Genomic DNA, 23,992 nt, shown 5'->3' with positions numbered 1-23,992 from the left:
GACCGGGTTAACGGTGGCCGAGATTAGCTGCTCACGGACGGACGGACGGACGGACGGACACACGGACACACGGACGGACGCAGAGCAAAACATACTCTCCCCCCATGCCTTCGGCCTGGTGGAGACAACAAAAGGCCTTTCCAATACTGCTTTCATGGAAGAAACGTTGTGGCGCCCATGAACCCTAGCGTCCCTTTACTTATCCTAGGCATGTGATAAGATGCCAACATTAAAATTGTTAAAATTGTGTGTGTGTGTGTGTGTGTGTGTGTGTGTGTGTGTGTGTGTGTGTGTGTGTGTGTGTGTGTGTGTGTGTGTGTGTGTGTGTGTGTGTGTGTGTGTGTGTGTGTGTGTGTGTGTGTGTGTGTGTGTGTGTGTGTGTGTGTGTGTGTGTGTGTGTGTGTGTGTGCGTGTGTGCGCGCGCGCGTGTGTGCGTGTGCATTATCCAGGGCCTTGAGGTGTTCTGCACGGAGAACGACTCCCGCTCTGACATCTACCTGAAGTTTTACAACACCGCAGACCGAGATGAGATTTACTACTACATCGCCACGTTCCTGGGTCAGTAGTGGTATTGTTTGAAAGGACAACTTCACCCCTTTTCCAACCTAAAATCCTACCACACCCACGCAGCAGCAGTGTTGATTTTGTCGACTAATACTAAAACTAAAAATGTTCGTCGACTACCTTTTTTCACTGAGGAAAACGAAATGGAAACTACATGAAAACTAAGACTACATTTATTGACAAATTTGTCAACAAATAGAAACTAGACTAAAATGTTGGGAATGGACTAGTGGTCAAGAGATCCAGTGTAAGTAATTTTACACTCGGTTGCATGCTGAAATAGCTGATCTACACGCTCACAAGTGTAAAATCAGCCATTACGACGGCATCAAGGTAAAATACATTTCAGTCGACTGAATCAACTGTAGATTTAGTCGACTAAAATCGTATGATATTTAGTCGACTAAAACTAGACTAACACTAAAACATTCCAGGTGACTAAAATGTGACTAAAACTAAATAAACTATTCAAGTGACAATTTGCTGCCAAAAACACTGCCACACAGGTCCGCAAGCCCCCTCCACACTACGCAGAAATGTATCAGTATAGACTACATTCCATGCTTTCCAATGTTATATGTACTGTACAGTCTGCATTTCTGCCCCTCCTATATTCAGCTGTTTGTGTAGTTTTTCGTCTTACACAAACATTGAATTCCCATTGACAATTAATGGAGAATTTACGTCCTACTGTATGTGTCTGAGCAAATCAGCTATTTCTGTCCTACACAAACACGTCTATGTGACCAGATTTGACTGAGATCCTGCCATCGCGCAAACTCCAGCTTTTCACCAGAGGAGGAAAAAATAATAACGTATTCAAAATGAGTTAATAGCACAGGTAGACTCTTCACATACTAGAGCATGTCTGAAATAAGTGTCAGAGCTGAAATCGACATGTAAATATGAAATAATTGCTTAAACATGTAGCTATAGGTGTAATGTTAGAGACCACAGAAGTGAACCTTCCAAGCCTGTTTTCTGCAAGACATTACTCTATAAGCCATATCTCCAAAACTGGTGGGTCAAACTGAACAACCAATATGTACATTTGAAGTTATGATTCCCTGCTTTCATATGACACGACAAAAATATCATCAAATATCATCAAAAATATCCAATGGCAGTCCCTCAGTCAAATCTGGTCACATATGTGTCGAGCAAATCGGCTTAGTGTCTATTTTTGTCTTACGCAAACATTAAATTCCCATTGGCAATGAATTAAAAAAAATTGCGTCATAGTGTCTAAAGCAAATAGACATGACGATGTACGCCGATAAGAGCGCCCCTCACTTCACACGGGTGTGATTTTTGAGGGGCGTTAGCTACTTTACACGATCTCGACATTTGATGGGATAACTAGACAGGTGGGCACCAAAACCAACTGGGCACTAGTAGGGACATTTGCGCACCTGTACAACTAGGGCACCTAGACGAGTGGGCACCTGACTGTGGATTCGGCGGACGACCCGCATCGTCAAGCTCATGTCACCGTGACCCGCCATAACCATATAAGGACTTCCCACTGCAACCACGCCCACACACAGAGCGTCGTTCCACCTCAGCGTGCCATTATAAAAGCAGGAGGCAAGAAGAAGCGAGCAGCAGTAGTAGCTTTCCCGCTGAACCTCGACCGTCGCTGTGTGTTGTCGTGAGGATGTTCAGGCATTTACGTACCGCCGTCCAGCGGGTTTCGCGGCGGACCGTCGCCGGCAGCGCCCGCCGCCCGCTCGACAACAAGGTCCCCCAGAAACAGAAGGTCTTCCAGGAGGACAACGGAGTGCCCGTCTATCTGAAAGGAGGGATGGCGGACGCGCTGCTCTACAGGGCGACGGTGGTTCTCGCCGTCGTGGGATCTGGATATTGCGTGTATGAGCTGGTGAAGGCCGCGTTCCCAGTCCTACAGAAGAAAGAATAAGAGGGTCAACCACCAAGGATGTTTACCTGTGTTTGTATACACCAGCTCTTTGCTGGTGATATAGAGGGAATGCACATGCATGAAGTGGAAAAGTGAGTTTAACCCATTTGGCCTGACTCGAAATTAAACAAATGTCTCCTCCAGTTTCTGAAGTACCCATGTTTCAGTGGTGCTCAATATTTCATATCAAGGACCCCACAAATGATATGTAATTGGCCTCCGACCCCCATCTGAAAATATGTTGTTACAGGGACCCATCAGAAGCAAAGATTTGAGTTAAAAACGTATATTATATAATATATATATATATACAGTACATATTCCAAATTCGCGCCACATTTTCACGATTTTTCTAAAATAGCAGCTCGTAGATCTATGAGCTTGTAGATCTGCTGTTTTTCAATAGCTAAATTATGACATGATGTTCAAAACACCAAAAGGGGTTCCCGCCCAAAATGGGTTAATGGTCGTTTAATGCAATCAGATGGCACTTTTCTCTTTGGATGTATGGGCTGTCAAGGCAAGAAAGTAGGTTTTTTTGCCACTCACTAGGCGTTCCCTCATAACTTCTGGGTATGATGATGATACCCTCTATTGTAGAAAAGGTCTATGTCCCAAATGTTGGGGTTTTGTCCCCTGTCACAATGGGATTTGCATCAGGCAGGCCCTAACAAATCATGGTCTGTTGCGGGTTCAAGTCCCGATCCCGACGGCCGTTGCTGCATGTGTCTCGCCCCCATCTCTCTCCCCGTTTCCTATCAACCTATACTGTGATCTATCAATAAAGGCCCCAAAAATATCAAAAGAAAAAAAACAAGATGTCAGAATATACTGTATGAGTGTATGCCCATAAGAGGGAAAAGGACTGACAGATATCTCCATATATGTGATATAGTAAAGGTGTGCGTACCGCCGTATAGCGCCTCTGATGCAGGGCTCTAGGGTTCCATTTGTTCTTTTTTTTGCCTTACACAGGGACAGCTAAAACAATGAAACAAAGACAATAAAACGGGGGGATGGAGAAAAAAGATCCGTTAAAGACAAAAACAAAATCGATATTCATAAATATACTGTAACTTGATAAACTCATGAGTCAGCCTATGGTTTATCATTGTCTCCACCAGGCCGAAGGCATGTGGGGAGAGTATGTTTTGCACTCCGTCCGTCCGCGTGTCCGTCCGTTTGTGTGTCCGTGTGTCCGTGTGTCCGTGAACAGCTAATCTCGGCCACCGTTAACCCGGTCGATGCCATATTTTGCACACACACTCCCTGGATGCCAACCATGAACCTCTGCCCCAAACTTTCCAGAACGGCCTGCTATAGCGCCACCAGGAGGCCGCTTTGTGCAAAACAAGTTTTTGCACAGTACACCTACAGATTTTGTCCAAACATCACGCAAATTGGTACACAGTCTCTCTAGAGCCATTCAACGAAACGGGTCTTTCAGATTTATCAGACTCCATCCTGATTGGTTAAGATTGGCTTCCAAAGTTCACAGGAGTGCTCAGTTTAAAACAAAATGCTGCAAATCATGAACACATCGCGTGATTTCCGTGAAATTGTGCACCCACATTCCCACTAGGCCGAGGACGAAATGCCACATGAACAATTTCAACTCAGCCTCAAGGTGGCGCTATAACTGGCCGAAAAGTGTTTTTACCTCTAACTGCACGGATCTGTGGATAACCTGGTGGAGACCTGTGCCCGGAAGGGCACTTTTTCTAGTTAGGCTTTATTTTTGTATTTTAAACAAGATTTCACATTCTATTCTGTTCCACATTCTTGGAAACTTGGTGCTTTCGCTGAACCGGTGGCCATGTTTTTGGTTCCGGTTCCGAACCAACTATTAAGGATTCTGAACCAATTGATTGTCAGTGGAAACGCTCTGAACTGGTTCAATATTAGGCGGGGAAAAATAACTGAAGCGGTTCAACCCTGGTGGAAAACGTGTCGTAGAACAGCCCACCGCCACTTATTGCAACAGAACACAACACCGCTCGACCTCAAACTATTGGCTGAAAACAATGTTCTATACATTAGTTGTTACCAAACGTTTTAGCTTAATAAAATGGCTCACAACGTGGCGAGAAGCTAGAAGAAGTTGTAAGATTGTAGCTTTACTATTTTCACAGGAAAGCTGAAAAAAGGGAATATTTACCCATGAAAATGTATCCACAACCCCAAAGATGAGTCACAACAACCCACTGTTTGGAAAGCAGTAACAGAGGGGTCTACAAGCTTGTACATATTTTTCCCCCCCATGTACCATGTATAATAAATCAGCCACATCGGTGTCTACCTAATATAATTTCCATCATGCGTGTGCTCTGTTCTCTCCCCACAGAGAACCACATGACGGAGCACACGGCCGAGAGCTACATGCTGCAGTGGCAGCGCGGACACATCAGCAACTACCAGTACCTGCTGCACCTCAACAACCTGGCCGACCGCAGCTGCAACGACCTGTCCCAGTACCCCGTGTTCCCCTGGGTGGTCTCCGACTACAGCAGCCCACAGCTAGGTACGTAGCCTGTCCCCGGTACCCCGTGTTCCCCTGGGTGGTCTCCAACTACAGCAGCCCACAGCTAGGTACGTAGCCTGTCCCCGGTACCCCGTGTCCCCCTGGGTGGTCTCCGACTACAGCAGTCCACAGCTAGGTACGTAGCCTGTCCCCGGTACCCCGTGTTCCCCTGGGTGGTCTCCGACTACAGCAGTCCACAGCTAGGTACGTAGCCTGTCCCCGGTACCCCGTGTTCCCCTGGGTGGTCTCCGACTACAGCAGCCCACAGCTAGGTACGTAGCCTGTCCCCGGTACCCCGTGTTCCCCTGGGTGATCTCCGACTAGTACCCCGTGTTCCCCTGGGTGATCTCCGACTACAGCAGTCCACAGCTAGGTACGTAGCCTGTCCCCGGTACCCCGTGTTCCCCTGGGTGGTCTCCGACTTCAGCAGCCCACAGCTAGGTACGTAGCCTGTCCCACAGTGTTGTTTTTGGCAGCAAATTTTGATTTTAGTTTTAGTCATTGTCTCTTGAATAGTTTCCATTTAGTTTTGTCACCGTAGCTTAGTTTTCATTTAGTTTCTATTTCGTTTTCGTCAGTGAAAAAAGGTAGTCGACGAACAATTTTTATCTTAGTTTTAGTCGACGAAAACAACACTGCTGTCCCAGTACACTGTGTTCCCCTGGGTGGTCTCCGACTACAGCAGCCCACAGCTAGGTACGGCCCGGGGCAGCGGTGGCTCAGGGGTAGAGAGTAGCCGGATGGTAACCGCAAAGGTTCCCAGTTCTAACCCGCCTTTTTGGGCGCATTTCCGCATTGGACCACCACATTTTGGTGGTCCAATGCGGAAATGCAACCGAGCGCTCAATATTAAAGCCCAGCTGCACGGGGTTTCCTCGTCATGAATCCACGGGTCCGCCCGCAGTCCTTCCTCTTACCACTAGGGCCCAGTGCTTCAACGTTGGAGTGCCTCACTGGCCCCTTGGGCCCCACCCTTCTCCCATGTGTTTAGGATCCAAGATGGCCGCAGCACCAGGAGGGGGTGGCCTTACTGGGCTGCATTCAGTCATTCAAGACACCTGTCTTGTGTTTGTCTTGTGTCTGTGTGTAATGGCCGCTCCAATGCATTTCCAATGGAAGTTTGATGGGGGGGGGGGGGGAGGGGGGCAGAACACATCCATCAAAGCTGTGTTCAGACACAAGTCATAGGTGGCACAGTTGGTAGTGCTGTCGCCTCACAGCTAGAAGGTCCTGGGTTCGATTCCCGCTCGGAATGCTGTGGGTGCTGGGGGCGTGTTTCCTCCTCCGCATCATCAGTGCCCATACCCGAAGGCGGGGTTGGCGAAAGGGCCTTTCTGTGTGGAGTTTGCATGTTCTCCCCGTGTCCCCTAGGGTAGGTACCCTTACAAAAAACATGCAGTAATCCTGGTCACTAAACTGCCTCCCCCTGGCCAGCCGGGGCGCCTGATGGAGGGGAAAGGAACTGGTTGGAATAACGTGTTCCTTCCACGCGCTACGTCCAACCAGGGAAACTCCCCCCTGTCAGGTGTAAAGGAGCAACTTGGACACTCAGGCATGAAGGAAGCATGAGTTCAAGTCCGTTGCTCTCCCCTTGTCCCCCATATATGGGGACTAGGTTGGTGGAGGGTGTGTAGAGCCCAGGATCACATTAGAATGATTAGATGATTGACACAGGGGTGAAAAATGGGTTACAAAATCGTGGGATAAAAAATATATTAGAGACAAGTCAAGTGTCTTGAATGTAGCTCAGTAAGGGCATATGTCGACCCCGCCCGCTCACCTCCGGCCGAGAAAGGCCCTTTGCATGGTTTCCTCCGCCATTGGTGCATGAATGTGTGTGTGTGTGTGAATGGGTGAATGTAACATGAACGATCTATGTATAGCGCCTTGTATAAAGGCGCCATATATAAAATTGCACCATTTACATAGCCTGTCCCAGTACCCATCCTTCCCCTGGGTCGTCTCTGACCACACCAGCCCACACTGCGGCACACCACTTGTATTTTCCAAGTCTCAGTATCAGCCTCATCGTGGTGCATACTGTACGTTGGTTACTAGACATACCAATTCATACTGTAGTGTAAATGACCACCCTGAACCCCCCGCTCCCGTCCTCTCTTGTCCCCCGGTTGCAGATCTGACCAATGCCTCTACGTTCAGAGACCTGGGCAGGCCGGTCGGAGCGCTGAACCACGAGCGACTGGACAGGCTGCTGGTGAGGAGGGTTTACTTTTTGACCAGCATATTTAGATTTGGTTTTATAAGTCAGTCTTTGGAATAAACATGTAAATTATTGAGGGGTGCTAGCCCCTCCTATGCCCAGCTTTGTGTGTGTGTGTGTGTGTGTGTGTGTGTGTGTGTGTGTGTGTGTGTACCCCATGGCCATTCTTTCTGTTCTGCTGAGGACTTAAAAAGTGAAGAAAGAAAGTGAGGACGGAAAAGTTAGGACGTCTAAAGTGATTGGCCGGAATGTGATGATGTATGATGATAAGAGCGGCCCTCACTTCACACAAGTGTGATTTCCCCCCCCTTCTTTTTGTCATATTTTTTTTTGTCTTCTGAACTTAATTGTAGTAGGTGTTTGTGCACTATTCCTGTAGTTGCTTCCTGCCTAATGTCTCATAACTAAAGCGTTGCTGGCGGCGGTCGGCTGCAAACATTACGTTCCGGGTGACTCATGAAAAGATCAAAGCTAATCTAGCCTAGCCAGTTTTACTTCTGGTTCCAGCTCAATGAGTTGTTGGTCCTCACATAAGATAATCTGGCTGAAAAGACCTTGGCAACAGGAGAACAGGTGGAGACATGAATCTGGCAGTAAATGAGTTCATCATATCGAGGAGAATCTTATCTGCTGTGGAAAACAAAGCAAAGCCAGTAGTATAGAGCGCCTGACGTCACTCGCTCATCCCCTGTTTCCAAGGGGTTCGCGGTTTCTCTATGGAGAATAACATAACATCTAACATCTTAAAATCGTCTCATATAATATTTTTTTAATAAACGTCTACATTACTGTATGTGTGTGTCTGTGTGATGAATTTACGAGTATTTCATTTTAAACAACTATAATTTGCCTAATAACTTGACGCTGAATTACGGCGACGAGGCGACAGCAGCATTGTCGGACCGCCTCCGCCCAGGAAAGCAAACAAAACATAGCGCCGGTGAGAGTAACAAGTCCTAGCAAGTTGGTTCGTAAAAAAACATCTGGAAATACTGCTGTTTGGCAGCATTTCGGGTTCCAGACAAATGAAAAGGGCAGATAATCGATAATACCGATTATCGCAATATTATTCACGGCATCAATACCGATATCAAAAAATCAATATCGCCCAAGCCTAGGCGTGGTAGGTATAGAATCTATAGAGGGTATGCGCGTGACATCATCATACCTGGAAGTTATGCGGGAACGCCCCCCTGAGTGGCAAAAAACTACTTTCTGGCCTCGGCAGCCCATTCATTTAAACAGAAGTCCTGTCTGATTGCATTAAACAATGTTAAACTCACCAACATTGCAGCTGTACGAAAAGCTTGATTTATCCTCTATCTATCTGCAAAGTTTTTGTTTCATAAAAATCCACCATAGAAATGTTATAGGCTACTTTCTGTCAAGAAATGCCCTGCATTTGATTATTTTTCTAAGTGTCAGTTTGGAAGTGCTTGTTTTCAATAACACAGCATTTTGCTGCCTCCTGCATTATGTGTCATTTAGAAACGGGTGGTACGCAGGACAGTTGAGTGATTTCCAACGAGTGCTTCCAAACTCCAAAAGTAAAAAGTGCTCCGATACTATAAATCGCCGGGCGCTATGATTTAATGGATTAAATAACCCTGGTGCAATTGGAGTGTTAATTACGTCACCATCTGAAACCCACAACCGTATTTGCGTGCAAACGCGCAAGTTGGCACCTCGACAGAGTGCAGTTCTAGTTGCAGCCGGTGTTCATTCATGGGCACACGTGTTTCTCACAGAATGTGTTTTTTCTCTCTCTCTCTCTCTCTCTCTCTCTCGTCTCCAGAGCCGCTTCAGAGGCATGCCTGAGCCCCGCTTCATGTACGGCAGTCACTATTCATCTCCAGGCTACGTCCTATTTTACCTGGTCAGAGTGGGTAGGTTTCCTCCTGTTTTACCTGCTCAGAGTGGGTAGGTTACCTCCTGTTTTACCTGGTCAGAGTGGGTAGGTTACCTCCTGTTTTACCTGGTCAGAGTGGGTAGGTTACCTCCTGTTTTACCTGCTCAGAGTGGGTAGGTTACCTCCTGTTTTACCTGGTCAGAGTGGGTAGGTTACCTCCTGTTTTACCTGCTCACAGTGGGTAGGTTACCTCCTGTTTTACCTGGTCAGAGTGGGTAGGTTACCTCCTGTTTTACCTCGACAGAGGGGTGCAGTACTTAGTTTAGACAGTTTTTGGTTTAGACTAGTCATTGGTTAGACCAGTCATTAGTCCTACAACCTATCTCAAATCCTCACCCTAAACCTAACCACCCACAGGGCAGCACACCTAAACCTAACCTTAACCCATGTCTAACCAATGACTAGTCTAAACTACGTATGCACCCTGGTCAGAGTGGGTAGGTTACCTCCTGTTTTACCTGGTCAGAGTGGGTAGGTTACCTCCTGTTTTACCTGGTCAGAGTGGGTATGTCCTGTTTTTACTCCGGTCATCAAACCATATAGGGCACAGGGGTGTCCAAAACTTTTTCAAAGAGGGCCATATTGTAAAATATAAAAACACAGAAGGGCCAACTACATAATGTACCTTCAGGTTTAAACAATTCTATGTATCGATCATCATTAATATTTCATATCAATGGTCTTTTGTCAGGTGTGTGCTGTGAACAAAAAAGTGTAATCTCGCCCTTTTTTCAGCCTTATTATCACATTACCAAATGTAACCAAGCAAAAGAAAACATAAATACAAGGTACACTGACAAATTATACTCTGGGGAAATGCCCAGGTTAAACAACTTTTGTTGGGCGGGGCCGTTCATAATACAATTTAGGTATGAAGCTGAGGGCCGTATACAATTCGCCCCGGTCGGGGACACACTTTTGGACACAGCTGGTTAAATATCCCTGTCTTGTTCCTCCTTCCTCGCAGCACCAGAGCACATGCTGTGTCTACAGAATGGACGCTACGACCATGCCGACCGCATGTTCAACAGGTCGGTCCTCTGCATTCTTTCTTTAGTTAAGATTAAGACCCCTGCCTTTTAACCCATTTTGGGCCGGAACCCATGTTGGTGTTTTAAGCATTATGTTATACTTTAGCTATTGAAAAATAGCAGATCTGCAAGCTCATAGCTCATAGCTACGAGCTTGTAGGTCTGCTATTTTTGAAAAGCCGTGAAAATGTTGCACAAATCTTATATATGAATATATATTTCAGAGCGAACATTTTTAACTAAAATATTGGCTTCTGGGGGGTCCCTGGAACTACATATTTTGAGATGGGGGTCCGTGGCCCAATAGAGATAATTCTGGGGGTCCTTGACATGAAAAATGTTGAGCACCACTGACATAGAAACATGAGTTTCTTTTAATCGACCTCAGACCAAAATGGGTTAAACAATACACACTGTACTCTCTCTCTGTGTACGGCCTTGAAGCATGAAATGAAAGGGCTCCTGTCCTCAGTTTTTTGGGCGAGCAGTCGGTTCCACACGAAACATTCCTCTTAATTATTATTTTTAATGAACTGAATGAGTGGCTCGTGCTACACGCGATGATTACTTTACCCTAAGCATTTCTATTTTCCCACTGTAGCGTTTAATTACACGTGCAGTCTGCGGTTACATTCAACACAAATCTTTATCTACCTTTTTTATAGCAATATCGTTATTATTCCATATAAAGTGGTTTGTGAAAAAAAATATATATTAGCCATTTTTATTATATCAGCTCTTTTCAGGAATCAAATTAAAAAAATAGCAATAGTAGCAGATCAGAACTTTTGATACTTTTGTTTGATGCTGTACTATGATAGGGCAGGGGTGCACACATGTAACCCCCCCCTCCCCCCCCCAAAAAAAAGATTATTCCATTGCTAAAAATAGAAGCTCTGGCGTAACGTGTTACATATGACTTTTGTGTATAACTTCTTAATTACTGACGTTTGTGAGATACACTCTTGAATACAAAGTATTGCATTGTGTGTTTGAGCTGACAGTAGGCTAATTAATTTAAGCTGACCTTAATTCAAATGTCACAGGGAAAGAAAAAATATATATATAAATGTACGTAATTAAACTGATGTGAATCTATGTGTTGTTTACAGCATGGGTGAAACATGGAAAAATTGCTTAGATGGTGCAACAGACTTCAAAGAGGTACAAAATACAAATGTGTAACATTATACACACACACACACACACACTTTAACAATGTATCTATGTCCACACAGAGGAAATTGCACACAAGGACATGAATAGCTCCGGTACAGCTACAGTTAAATCAAGAAAATCAAGGCATATTTTGTCACGATACAACAAGCATGCCATGTCATGTCACCCAGCATTTCATGGGCACAAGGAGTAGTGTAGTAGGCATACTAAGTTCGAAACCCCCTCCAACAACCAGTCTGCGGGTGTACAGTACAGTATGTCCCAGGCTGGACCACCAGAGGAAACAATGTCCCAGTCCACTCCTGCACTCCTGCACCAGCTCAGTGGCCTTGTGGTTAGAGTGTCCGCCCTGAGACTGGGAGGTCGGGGTTCGATCCCCGGCCAAAGACTCTAAAAATGGGACCCAGTGCCTTCCTGCTTGACACTCGGCATCAAGGGTTGGATTGGGGTGTAAGTCCCTGCGTCATGTTGTCCAGGGGGTGTACTTGTACATCAAGCTGCCTCACGCTACAGAAACAGGAGATAGGCTCCTGCCCCTATGGGCCTCATGGCTACAGAAACAGGAGATAGGCTCCTGCCCCTATGGGCCTCATGGCTACAGAAACAGGAGATAGGCTCCTGCCCTATGGGCCTCATGGCTACAGAAACAGGAGATAGGCTCCTGCCCTATGGGCCTCATGGCTACAGAAACAGGAGATAGGCTCCTGCCCTATGGGCCTCATGGCTACAGAAACAGGAGATAGGCTCCTGCCCTATGGGCCTCATGGCTACAGAAACAGGAGATAGGCTCCTGCCCCTATGGGCCTCATGGCTACAGAAACAGGAGATAGGCTCCTGCCCCTATGGGCCTCATGGCTACAGAAACAGGAGATAGGCTCCTGCCCCTATGGGCCTCATGGCTACAGAAACAGGAGATAGGCTCCTGCCCCTATGGGCCTCATGGCTACAGAAACAGGAGATAGGCTCCTGCCCCTATGGGCCTCATGGCTACAGAAACAGGAGATAGGCTCCTGCCCCTATGGGCCTCATGGCTACAGAAACAGGAGATAAGCTCCTGCCCTATGGGCCTCATGGCTACAGAAACAGGAGATAGGCTCCTGCCCCTATGGGCCTCATGGCTACAGAAACAGGAGATAGGCTCCTGCCCCTATGGGCCTCATGGCTACAGAAACAGGAGATAGGCTCCTGCCCCTATGGGCCTCATGGCTACAGAAACAAGAGATAGGCTCCTGCCCCTATGGGCCTCATGGCTACAGAAACAGGAGATAGGCTCCTGCCCCTATGGGCCTCATGGCTACAGAAACAGGAGATAGGCTCCTGCCCCTATGGTCCTCATGGCTACAGAAACAGGAGATAGGCTCCTGCCCCTATGGGCCTCATGGCTACAGAAACAGGAGATAGGCTCCTGCCCTATGGGCCTCATGGCTCGGCAAGGCTACTTACTTACTCCAGCACTGCCGCCCGGTTTCATATCATTCTCCGTAGCATGGCTGATCCCATGGGGGCCCAAAATCCACCCACTGTTGTTTCCGACAGCGGACTGACACACCGCTAGAAGGCCAGGTCCAACGCCTCTCTTCCCCGTAGCTGCTCATGGGAAGGGCCACCAACTGCAGCACCGGACTGTCTGTAATGCTCTATCGGTGAGCAGTGCCGTTGCTGCAAGCTTGCGATGGTGTTGAAGCACACAGAGGTCCACAGAGGTTGCGAATGCATCTTAAATCTGCACCCACTACACTACAATAATGGTGGTACAACGGAGCAGTTGACCTGAGCATGATGTTATCATGCTCATGACCACACACACACACACACACACACACACACCCCGATATAAATCCTCACTTTGCGTGGTTCCTTGTGTGTTCTCCTTTTCAGTTGATCCCAGAGTTCTATGGGGACGACTGCAGCTTCCTGGAGAACAGACTGAGTCTGGATCTGGGGAGGAAGCAGAATGGAGGCATGGTCGGGGAGGTCATCCTGCCACCATGGAGCTCAGGTAGCTTACTGTACCACCAAGAAAACCACACGCTGTATTTGGCCACAAAACCCCATCTGAAAAATGTTATGTTGCAGCAAGGATCCTCGGAAGAGAAGATGTTAAGACGGATTTTAGGTTCTCATCTTACGTATGATGTATTACCATATTTTTTTGTTCTTGCTTACTGTAAGTCGCTCTGGATTAAGAGCATCCGCTAAATGCCGTGAAATTGTAAATTGTTTGTTAATTCCAGACGCCAGTGACTTCCTCCAGAAGAACAAGGTGGCGCTGGAGAGTCAGTACGTGTCGGAACACCTCCACGAGTGGATCGACCTGGTGTTCGGCTACAAGCAGCGAGGGAGTGAGGCGGTCGCCGCGCACAACGGTAACACACTGCAGCGGAACACACACACACACACAACCCACACAACGGTAACACACTGCAGCGGAACACACACACACACACACACACACACACACACACACACACAACCCACACAACGGTAACACACTGCAGCGGAACACACACACAACCCACACAACGGTAACACACTGCAGCGGAACACACACACAACCCACACAACGGTAACACACTGCAGCGGAACACACACACAACCCACACAACGGTAACACACTGCAGAGGAACACACACACACAATCCAGTGTGTGTGTTCAGTAAAAATAGAGATTGCCGTAGTTAATTTCAGTAGTCTAGACCAAGTATTTAAAAATCAGGTGCTTAAGAAAGCCAAGTCCATTTGTACGGACAACTCAATAGTTCCAGGGGCCAAAAGCAACAGGTATAAGTTCTCCTTCGTGCCTGTAGCTATATCAGGCTCTAAATGCCGATAGGAGGAGGTAACTTGCCTGTATTAATTATTTATTTTGTTCTGGAAAAGTTATGAATTATAATGTTACACTGATACCTTGAACTGCCATCCTGTTTTAATGTTCTATGTGTACTATGTGCCTTTTTACTGTGTTTTTGTGTTTCATGTTACCTGCCTGTGTTATGCCTTGCTCTAAACCAAATCGCCCCACGGGGACAAACAAATAAATGAACCTGAATCCACATGGCATCTGATCTAATGTCAGCCGGTGACTCAAACCATCTTTCTTTCTTTCTTTCTTTCTTTCTTTCTTTCTTTCTTTCTTTCTTTCTTTCCAGTATTCCACCCATTGACGTACGAGGGCGGCGTCGACTGTGACAGGTAATTTATATGAAATTGAGATTTCCCGTCTTCAATCTCTTTGTCCACAGTTCCAAAGCTGAGATTCTCGTATTTCGTTGATTTCTGTTGATTCACTTCCAATTTTGTAATCGCGACCTTCATGCCTCGGGTGGTCCGTCAATCAGTTAATCATTACGTGTTGATGTGATTTCATTCGTTAATTACCCCTTCGCTAAGTCCCTCCCCAACCTGTCCTTGTCCAATAGGCACGTTAGCAGCGAGGAGACATGGAAAGCTGTCCTTCTCACCCATAGAGATGCATGTTAAAATGACGGGATTTCTCCATATAAATAATCGATCATTTCAGTAGCAAGAACATCAAAATGTCTTCTAAATCTATTCTAATAGGCCTGCAGTAGGCTATGCACTAGACACATTTTTTACATTATTTAAATTAACTAGAAATACGAGGAAATGACAGGGGGAGAAATCAACTTTTAACGACCACCCGACAGGAGTTTTCACGTTGCAGGGTAAGACTACGGTCATTAGTATTATTGCCATCACCTGGGTGGGTCAGGCGTGTAACTTTCTCGACGTCAAGCTGTGTATACGTGTGTTCAACAACGCAGCCATGCAAAATAACACTGACAGCTATGAGGTGGCGAAAGCTTGACCGGCATAGCAACAGTTGCTAAACTATTTGGATTGGCATTGTTTCTTTTTTCTGTATCTGAAAAGCATCGAGGACCCTGAACAGAGGATCGCCATGCTCACCCAGATCCTGGAGTTTGGCCAGACGCCCACGCAGCTGTTCACCAGCCCTCACCCTCACCGGATCACTCCCAGGTTCCACAACATGACCAAGAGCCCCAGCATCGACAGGTCGACACTCAGCGAGCACTCTGCGGGAGGTAACCTAGTGCACACTACAGAGAATAAACTCCTTATAGACTACAGTCTTGTTTTAGAGACGTTAATCTTCTTGAGGTGTTCAAGGTTGTACATTATTGTTAAATCTAGTGTACAGGCACATAAGAGTAACACTTATTTTTATTTGGCTTCCTTCAGACAATGCAACAGCAAATATAAAACGGCAAACAAAGGGATAGCTTAATTTAGTTAATTGGTTTGCCGTATATATATATGGACCCTGCCGCTAGGGGACGCTAGGTGACCTTATCAGCCAAACTCCTTCTCTTAAGCGTATGGTGGCACTGGGAACTTCATAAATGCTAATAGCTAGCCGGCAGAGAAAGAATTAAAAGACATAAAGAAATGTAAAAAAGCTGCATTGTCCGAGAGGAGCACAAGACTAATTCTAAAAAAATGTCTTGTAAATCCTCACAGTCCCCTTTTCATGGAACCGGCAGCCATTGTTTTGGTTACAGTTCCAAACCAACGTTTAGAGTTCTGAACCAATTCATTTTCAGTGGAAACTGAACTGGTTTAACAGTTTGACGTCCGCTAATTGTTTAATCCAGTGTTCCACTGCACGTAAAATGCTATACCCGACATTTGTTTAATGCGTTTAATTCGCTGTTTTAAAATAATTAAAAAGATCAGCAGATTTATCTGGGACCTGATGACGAGGCCGTCGTGTTATGATGACGAAACTAGGAAATCAAGTCATCATCTGGGCTGCTAGGGCTTCTGGGAAATTGAGCTCAATGTAAGTGGACGGGGGGTTTGTTTGGACTACAATGCCTCATGGAGGCGGATCCTGTAGCGCATTGTAATGGCTGGTTGGTACTGATGATCAAAACATGCCGACGGACCATTTTTCGCTGGATTTTCGTCGTTGAAAGCAGCAAATACTTCAGCGTATGCTCTAAAGGTAATAAAACAATCTCGGCAGCGTAGAATATTTGATTAAATAGCGGGGAACGCGTTTTATGGAGTCAAACTGTTTATATTCGGCGGGGAAAAAAGAACTGAACCGGTTCAAACCAGGTGGAAAAGGGCCTGAGTCGACAGTAGTTTTCAAGGGGGTTTAGCTTGCTGCGAGCTGATGTATAACTGTGTCTTTCTGTCTCTTGTTTTGTAGTCTCTATAAGTGAGGGCTCGTCCTTTGAAGATTTGACAGAAGAGAGCAGAAAACTGGCCTGGGCAAACATGGAGAATCTGAAAGTCATCAACAGCCATAAAATACACAAAGAGTAAGTAAGAAGCTTATGGGGGATATTCTACGAAAAATGTATAATGTAAAACAATGCCATGGCATTTTTCTTTCGTTAAACCCCCAAAATGTATAATTCTGATAAATAGGAAATTTAAGTATACCACTGGTTGGTTCCCATTGATCCAAAGACAGAACATTCACAGATTGAATGATTGATTGATTGATTGATCGAATAAAACATGCTGAAATAGCAGATCTACAAGCTCACAACGTGACACTTTATGCCGCGTTGTGAGCTTGTAGATCTGTGCTATTGTCACTACTACGTAAACATTTTCTAATTCATGGGGATTTTGTCAATTCCCAGGGTTGTGACTGGCATTGCTGTGACGCAGGACGGATCGGCCATCTTCTCCACCTCACAGGGTCTGGGAAACATGTTGTGTTTTATTTGATGCTCAGTTTGAAGTCGACAGTATCATGTGTGGAGAACTTGGTGGAGGGCATTTGATAAACGAAATTAATTCAAATCTAGCATGTGGTGCACTACACCAGTGGTTCCCAAACCTTTTCAAGTCAAGGACCCCCGAATTTACACTAATTAGCCCTGCGGACCCCCATTTGAAAAGGTATGCCAGGGACCCCCATGAGAGGAGGTTTTTACGGCTCTAGCAGAGATTCTCAACCAGTTTTAATTTCAAGGACCCCCCCAGTTGAATGGCATTTCTATCTCTGGGAACCCAAATTATATTGTAAAATCAATGTTAATTTAACTCTGATAGTGTCCATTTGTACACTCAGAGTTATAGACCCATAAGAGTCCATTTGATTCCTAATTATCATTTGGCTGGGGACCCCCTGGAACTCCCTCAAGGACCCATGGGGGTCCCCGGACCCCACTTTGGGAACCACTGCTTTACACACACAATTCCCAGATTATGTCGAGACTGCCTAATAATGTTTGTTTACTCTTATTGTCACCATCTCTTTACTGCCTCAACAGTAAAAACCTTAAAACATTGTAGGGCCACTTCATCCCTTTTGCAACCAGATCTTATTTTAATGATGTTTGAGAGACAAGAAACACTTTCCTCAGGTTCTTTGTGTGGGTAATATGTTTTAGATATTTTAGTATTTCAAAGTACCAGTGATGTCACACGGACAGTGGTCTCACTTCCACGAGGTGGGGTGAGTGCAGCAAAGCATTATGGTCATTGTAGTAATCCAGCAGTGAGACACTGAGTGTCCATGGCATCACAGACACCTTGAAATACTAAAATATCTAAAAACACAAATGACTCACATGAAAACCCCCAGAAAAGTGTTTCTTGTCTCCCAAACATCATTAAAATGAGATCTGGTTGCAAAAGGGGTGAAGTATCCCTTTAAAACCTTAACCGCTCCTACTGGAATCGATGGCTACAGTAATGTGGGACAATGCCTCAAGTTCTGGATATGATCATATTCCATTGAATTTATTGATGATGATTTTAAAATAATATAGATTAGCTGATTCGTCTCTGTCGGGTAGCAAACCTCATTTGTTCAAACTGTTATTGTTCAAGATTGCATTTAAATTTATTTTTAAATAGCAACAAATCTACAAGCTCAAATTGCGCCTCTTCGCATTCGCGTTTCGAGCGTGCAGATCTGCTACTTTTGATAGTTTTTGTTCCTAGAGCAGAAACACAAAGTTTATGGAGAGAAGAGGTTGTTGCCCGACGTATATATTATGTTACAGTACAAGTGAGAAACCAGTAAAAGTGACAAAAACGGGGTGAAGAGTGCCCGGTTGGCATTCCGTCTCCCAATTCAGGACGGGAACCCCTTTTGGTGTTTTAAACATTGTTCAAGGTCAAGGTTTCTTTGCTCATAGCGCGGCATCTGCTATTATTTGAAAATTGTGAAAATATGGCCCAAATCTTTGAATATATATTCTTTCAGAGCGAACATTTTTAACTCAAATCTCTGCTTCTGGGGGGGCCCTGGAAACATATTTTCAGATGGGCATCCGTGGCCAAATACTGATCATTCCGGGGGTCCCTAACATGAAAAAGGTTGAGCACCACTGATACAGAAACATGAGGTTTTTCAGAAAATGTTTAGGATTAAGAAGACATTTTTTTAGAATCATTTTTAACTCAATTCTTTGCTTCCCTGGGAAAAAAACATATTTTCAGATGGGGATCCGTGGCCAAATACTGATAATTCCGGGGGTCCTTGACATGAAAAAGGTTGAGCACCACTGATATAGAAACATGAGGTTTTTCAGAAAACGTTTAGGATTTAGAGGAAAAACGGTTAGGGAAAAACGGTTCAGTTTTTCTCACTTTTACTGGTTTCTCGCTTTTACTGTAACATATATTAACATATATATCGCTCGCCGGCCACGTCTGGTTTTCGTAGTGTCTCTGTGGGGGGGCCTTGTGGGGGGAAGAAATGATCAGAAATGTCAGAATCAGTTCTTTCTGAGCGGTGTTGGGTTTCTCCCTCTGTAATCAATCTTTATATCATTGTCCTTTCCAGATTCAACGCTCAAAATGTTTTCCAAAGAGCTAAATGATTTCCAGAGAAGCATGTCTTTCTCCAACATGGTACGCAGCAGTGTTTGTTAGTATATTTACTAGGCAATAGGCAGTAGGCATGTAACGATTCACTCAACTCACGATATGACTCATATCACGATTTGACAAAAAATATTTTCCAGAAAAAATAGTTTTTATTTTATTTTATATAATTTATCTCGAGCTTTTTTTCTAATTTTTTATTGAACTACATTGCAAAAGAAGTAGCATTACTTTTGACAGTGCATAACTGCCTTCCTTGATGTATTAATGAGCATCAACGACCATCATCACCTGGGCACAGTCACAGACACACACAGCTCCCCTCTACAGTGCTCTACTACTGAAAGTGACTCAGTCTCATTTCTCTCCAAAAGTTCTTGAATATGATGAAATATGATTAAAGCTCACATTTCACATCACACCATAATTCACTAGCCCCCCTAAAAAAGGTTTTTTGATCGGTACTTGCCTATTTGTTACTATACTCTGCTTCTCTCTCTCTCTCTCTCTCTCTCTCTCTCTCTCTCTCTCTCTCTCTCTCTCTATCTCTCTCTATCTCTCTCTCTCTCTAAGAAGTTAATGAGGCTTGACCATTCTTTTCAGGCGTTATCGTCATGTCTGATGCTTCCTGATGATAAAACGGTGGTGTGCTCTTCATGGGATAACAACGTGTAAGTACTTAACACACACTTGGTGTGACACTGGTCTTGTTCCCGTTGACATATGCATATGTACGAAAACAATGAGAGTACAGTGAATACAGTGTTTTACAACTGCCTTCTAAATCCTAACGGTTCAATCTGAAACGGGTTTTCTGAAAAACGTATATTTCTATGTCGGTAGTTCTCAAACCTTTTCATGTCAATGACCCCCCAAGATCATAATATGTATTTGTCCGCAAAGCCCACAACGCGACACTTTGTGAGCTCGTAGATATATTAGGATTAGGGCATTTTTTTATTGATATTAAAAAAGGAGGAGGGGGGGAGGTGTTTGGCCTCTCCTTCTGCAGTGCACTCCGTGTGTTTCGCTCATTGCCACTGCCGTTCACTTCCTTGTTTGCAGCTCTAAAGACGTGTAAACACGTCCGAGGCCACCTGCGATCTGATTAGGAAGGACGTGTATACACGTCCAAGGCTTAATTAGTTGTGTATAAAGTTGTGTATAAAGCTCTCAATGGTCTCGCACCTTCCTACCTACATGACTGCCTGCCTAAATATGTCCCAAACCACCCCCTAAGGTCTTCCACTGCTGGCCTGCTCGCTTTGCCTAAAAAAAAAGGCAACTAAAACATACGGGGAAGCAGCTTTTTGCTTCTACGGGCCGACGGCATGGAACAAACTCCCACTGTACCTTCGTCAGGCAGCCTCTGTAGACATTTTTAAAGCAACATTGCTTTTAATTGATATTTTTTGTTATTCATGTCCTCACTGTATTGCATTACTGCTTGTTTTTTAATGTTTATGCCTTGCTTTTCTTTTTTTCTCCATTGCTCTGTAAAGCACTTTGAGCTGCATTTCATGTCATGAAAGGTGCTATACAAATAAAGTTGTATTTATTGTTATTATTATTAGTGTTAACTGTATTACGTTTGTGTGTGACTGTGTGTGTGTGTGTTCCTTCCTTCCGGGTTTTCAGGTATTTCTACTCGGTGCCGTACGGCAGGAGGCAGGACACCCTGATGGGACACGACGACGCCGTGAGTCAGATGTGCTGGCATGACGAGCGCCTGTACACGGCCAGCTGGGACTCCACTGTCAAGGTAATGTACAGCTCTCTGGGACTCCACTGTCAAGGTAATGTACAGCTCTCTGGGACTCCACTGTCAAGGTAATGTACAGCTCTCTGGGACTCCACTGTCAAGGTAATGTACACCTCTCTGGGACTCCACTGTCAAGGTAATGTACAGCTCTCTGGGACTCCACTGTCAAGGTAATGTACACCTCTCTGGGACTCCACTGTCAAGGTAATGTACAGCTCTCTGGGACTCCACTGTCGAGGTAATGTACAGCTCTCTGGGACTCCACTGTCGAGGTAATGTACACCTCTCTGGGACTCCACTGTCGAGGTAATGTACACCTCTCTGGGACTCCACTGTCGAGGTAATGTACACCTCTCTGGGACTCCACTGTCGAGGTAATGTACAGCTCTCTGGGACTCCACTGTCGAGGTAATGTACAGCTCTCTGGGACTCCACTGTTGAGGTAATGTACACCTCTCTGGGACTCCACTGTCAAGGTAATGTACACCTCTCTGGGACTCCACTGTCGAGGTAATGTACACCTCTCTGGGACTCCACTGTCGAGGTAATGTACACCTCTCTGGGACCTCTCTTTTGTCCTTTCGCCTAGTTGGTTCCCGTCCTGAATGGGTTAAGCCCCAATTTGCCCCTGCCGTGTGGAAACCTCATTATGTCCACAGCTGTTACTTTTCAGGACTCAAATTCCAAAAGTTTTCACTTCCGGTTCATTTCTGTATCGGTTTCCTAGCAACCTAGTACGTTGGCGTAGAGCGAACACGGTACTGACGTCAATGGCGGTTAATGTGTTTCATTCCCTACTACCAACTACGTGTTTTGACTTTTTTTTAAAGCCTTTTTTTTTTTACACTAGGTGATTTTGCTTTGCTTGTTTGTTTTATGTCGAAGGTTTGGCAACGTGACGTCTCGAGTAACAAGAAGTCTCAGTTTGAGTTGCTGGGCGAGTTTGAACACGATGCCGGGGTGAGTGCAAGAAGGGTTGTCGTTTTTCATTGAAACTTTAAAAACGTACATTATAATCACCAACACTACTTAACTACATGAACATAACCTCATCATTCATCATCTGTTTTTACGTCTGGAGACAAGACAGATGCGTCTTCTGCTGGAGACTTAGCTCAGATCTGAACCCATTTCATTTGGCATTAGGAACCGGGCTGTAAACTAACCCTATACAAAATGGTCATTAATTTGCAATAGAAATTAAAAAAAGATTATCCCACGATTTTGTAACCCATTTTTCACCCCTGTGTCAATGATCTAATGTGATCCTGGGCTCTACACACCGTCCGCCAACCTGGGGAGAGCAACGGACTTGAACTCACGCTTCCTTCATGTATGAGTATCCAAGTTGCTCCTTTACACCTGACAGGGGGGGACTTCCCCTGGTTGGACATAGCGCGTGGAAGGAACACCAGTTCCTTTCCCCTCCATCAGGCTGGCCAGGGGGAGGCCGTTTAGAGACCAGGATTACTGCATGTTTATTGTGAGACTACCTACCATAGCAATAGCAATTAATACAATAGCAATAGCAACGGCCCCAAAATTCCACCAAATAAATGAGCCTGCTTTCCAAGCAGCTGGCAAAAAAACAGGTTTTTCCTAGGGTTCAGGTTGACGGGTATTCTTCTGCTGTGTTTGCAGGTGAACACCATGGGTCTGAATCCAGCAGGCACTCTGCTGGTGTCGGGGTGTAAGGATGGGACGGCCACCATCTGGGACAGCAGTACAGTCACACCTCTACACCAGGTCCAATGTCACTGTGGGACCCATCCACCACATCTCCTTTAGTCCAGGTATCTGTGTACAGTCACACCTCTACACCAGGTCCAATGTCACTGTGGGACCATCCACCACATCTCCTTTAGTCCAGGTATCTGTGTACAGTCACACCTCTACACCAGGTCCAATGTCACTGTGGGGCCATCCACCACATCTCCTTTAGTCCAGGTATCTGTGTGCAGTCACACCTCTACACCAGGTCCAATGTCACTGTGGGACCATCCACCACATCTCCTTTAGTCCAGGTATCTGTGTACAGTCACACCTCTACACAGGTCCAATGTCACTGTGGGACCATCCACCACATCTCCTTTAGTCCAGGTATCTGTGTACAGTCACACCTCTACACCAGGTCCAATGTCACTGTGGGGCCATCCACCACATCTCCTTTAGTCCAGGTATCTGTGTACAGTCACACCTCTACACCAGGTCCAATGTCACTGTGGGACCATCCACCACATCTCCTTTAGTCCAGGTATCTGTGTACAGTCACACCTCTACACCAGGTCCAATGTCACTGTGGGGCCATCCACCACATCTCCTTTAGTCCAGGTATCTGTGTACAGTCACACCTCTACACCAGGTCCAATGTCACTGTGGGGCCATCCACCACATCTCCTTTAGTCCAGGTATCTGTGCACAGACACCCGACACGTGACTCTCAATTAGGGGTGTCAAAAAAAATCGATTCGAATTAGAATCGCGATTCCCGTTCAAAATCGATTCATAATTTCCGAAAAATAGAGTTTTCACTACATGGTGTTTGTGATATGAAATGTAAGCTTACCCTAATCACAGTAAAGATCATGTCTTCAGTCATTCTCAAGTTACTGTAGTCACTTCAGTTGGCTGGAGTAGATTGTGATGAAATCCTATGTATTGAATCGAGAATAATTTTGAATAGAGAATCGTTTTGAATCTGGAAAAAAAATGCTTTTGAATTTAAAGAAAAAATCGAATCGTGACCCCAATAATCGGAATCGAATCGAATTGTGGGACACCCAAAGATTCACAGCCCTACTCTCAATGCTGCCTGATGTCAGAGCAGAGAACGGCTCAAAATAATGTAGAAATGTGTCTGACAGAAAGAAAAAAAAGGGGGGGAAAAGCCTGCAGTTTCTATTTAGCTTGGATTCAATCGATGATGTCACTGGTGGACGGGTTTCTGAACTGCCCACAGCCCTCCCATGAGACACAGACTGAGTAGGAAAAAAAGTGGCATTTTATCATGATTATTAGTGAGGTCCTATTATATGAAAAAGTGGT

At 45.3% G+C, this 23,992-nt stretch overlaps 1 protein-coding gene across 3 annotated transcripts in view; it reads left to right on the top strand.

Annotated features, from left to right (window-relative positions):
- The window catches only part of nsmaf (neutral sphingomyelinase (N-SMase) activation associated factor), a 47,022-nt gene that overhangs the window by 16,632 nt on the left and 6,398 nt on the right, over positions 1–23,992 (top strand). The window contains exons 12-29 of one of the 3 annotated variants that reach the window (XM_083778305.1): positions 450–558; positions 4,827–5,003; positions 7,139–7,218; positions 9,020–9,110; positions 10,101–10,164; positions 11,277–11,328; positions 13,222–13,342; positions 13,578–13,709; positions 14,493–14,535; positions 15,238–15,410; positions 16,544–16,655; positions 16,986–17,044; positions 19,145–19,212; positions 19,789–19,856; positions 20,824–20,947; positions 21,833–21,907; positions 22,589–22,693; positions 23,156–23,201. In XM_083778305.1, coding sequence (XP_083634431.1) covers positions 450–558; positions 4,827–5,003; positions 7,139–7,218; positions 9,020–9,110; positions 10,101–10,164; positions 11,277–11,328; positions 13,222–13,342; positions 13,578–13,709; positions 14,493–14,535; positions 15,238–15,410; positions 16,544–16,655; positions 16,986–17,044; positions 19,145–19,212; positions 19,789–19,856; positions 20,824–20,947; positions 21,833–21,907; positions 22,589–22,693; positions 23,156–23,201 — 1,699 coding nt within the window. Of the gene's footprint in view, positions 1–449; positions 559–4,826; positions 5,004–7,138; positions 7,219–9,019; positions 9,111–10,100; positions 10,165–11,276; positions 11,329–13,221; positions 13,343–13,577; positions 13,710–14,492; positions 14,536–15,237; positions 15,411–16,543; positions 16,656–16,985; positions 17,045–19,144; positions 19,213–19,788; positions 19,857–20,823; positions 20,948–21,832; positions 21,908–22,588; positions 22,694–22,925; positions 22,972–23,001; positions 23,048–23,155; positions 23,202–23,992 lie in introns of all 3 variants that reach the window. The other 2 variants (XM_083778306.1, XM_083778304.1) reach the window with 2 other exon arrangements.

This window comes from Protomyctophum parallelum (genome assembly GCF_964188405.1).
Source record: "Protomyctophum parallelum genome assembly, chromosome: 12".
NCBI lineage: Eukaryota > Metazoa > Chordata > Actinopteri > Myctophiformes > Myctophidae > Protomyctophum > Protomyctophum parallelum.
The sequence above is the reverse complement of the archived record's forward strand: the minus strand, read 5'-3'. Positions and strand labels throughout refer to the sequence as shown.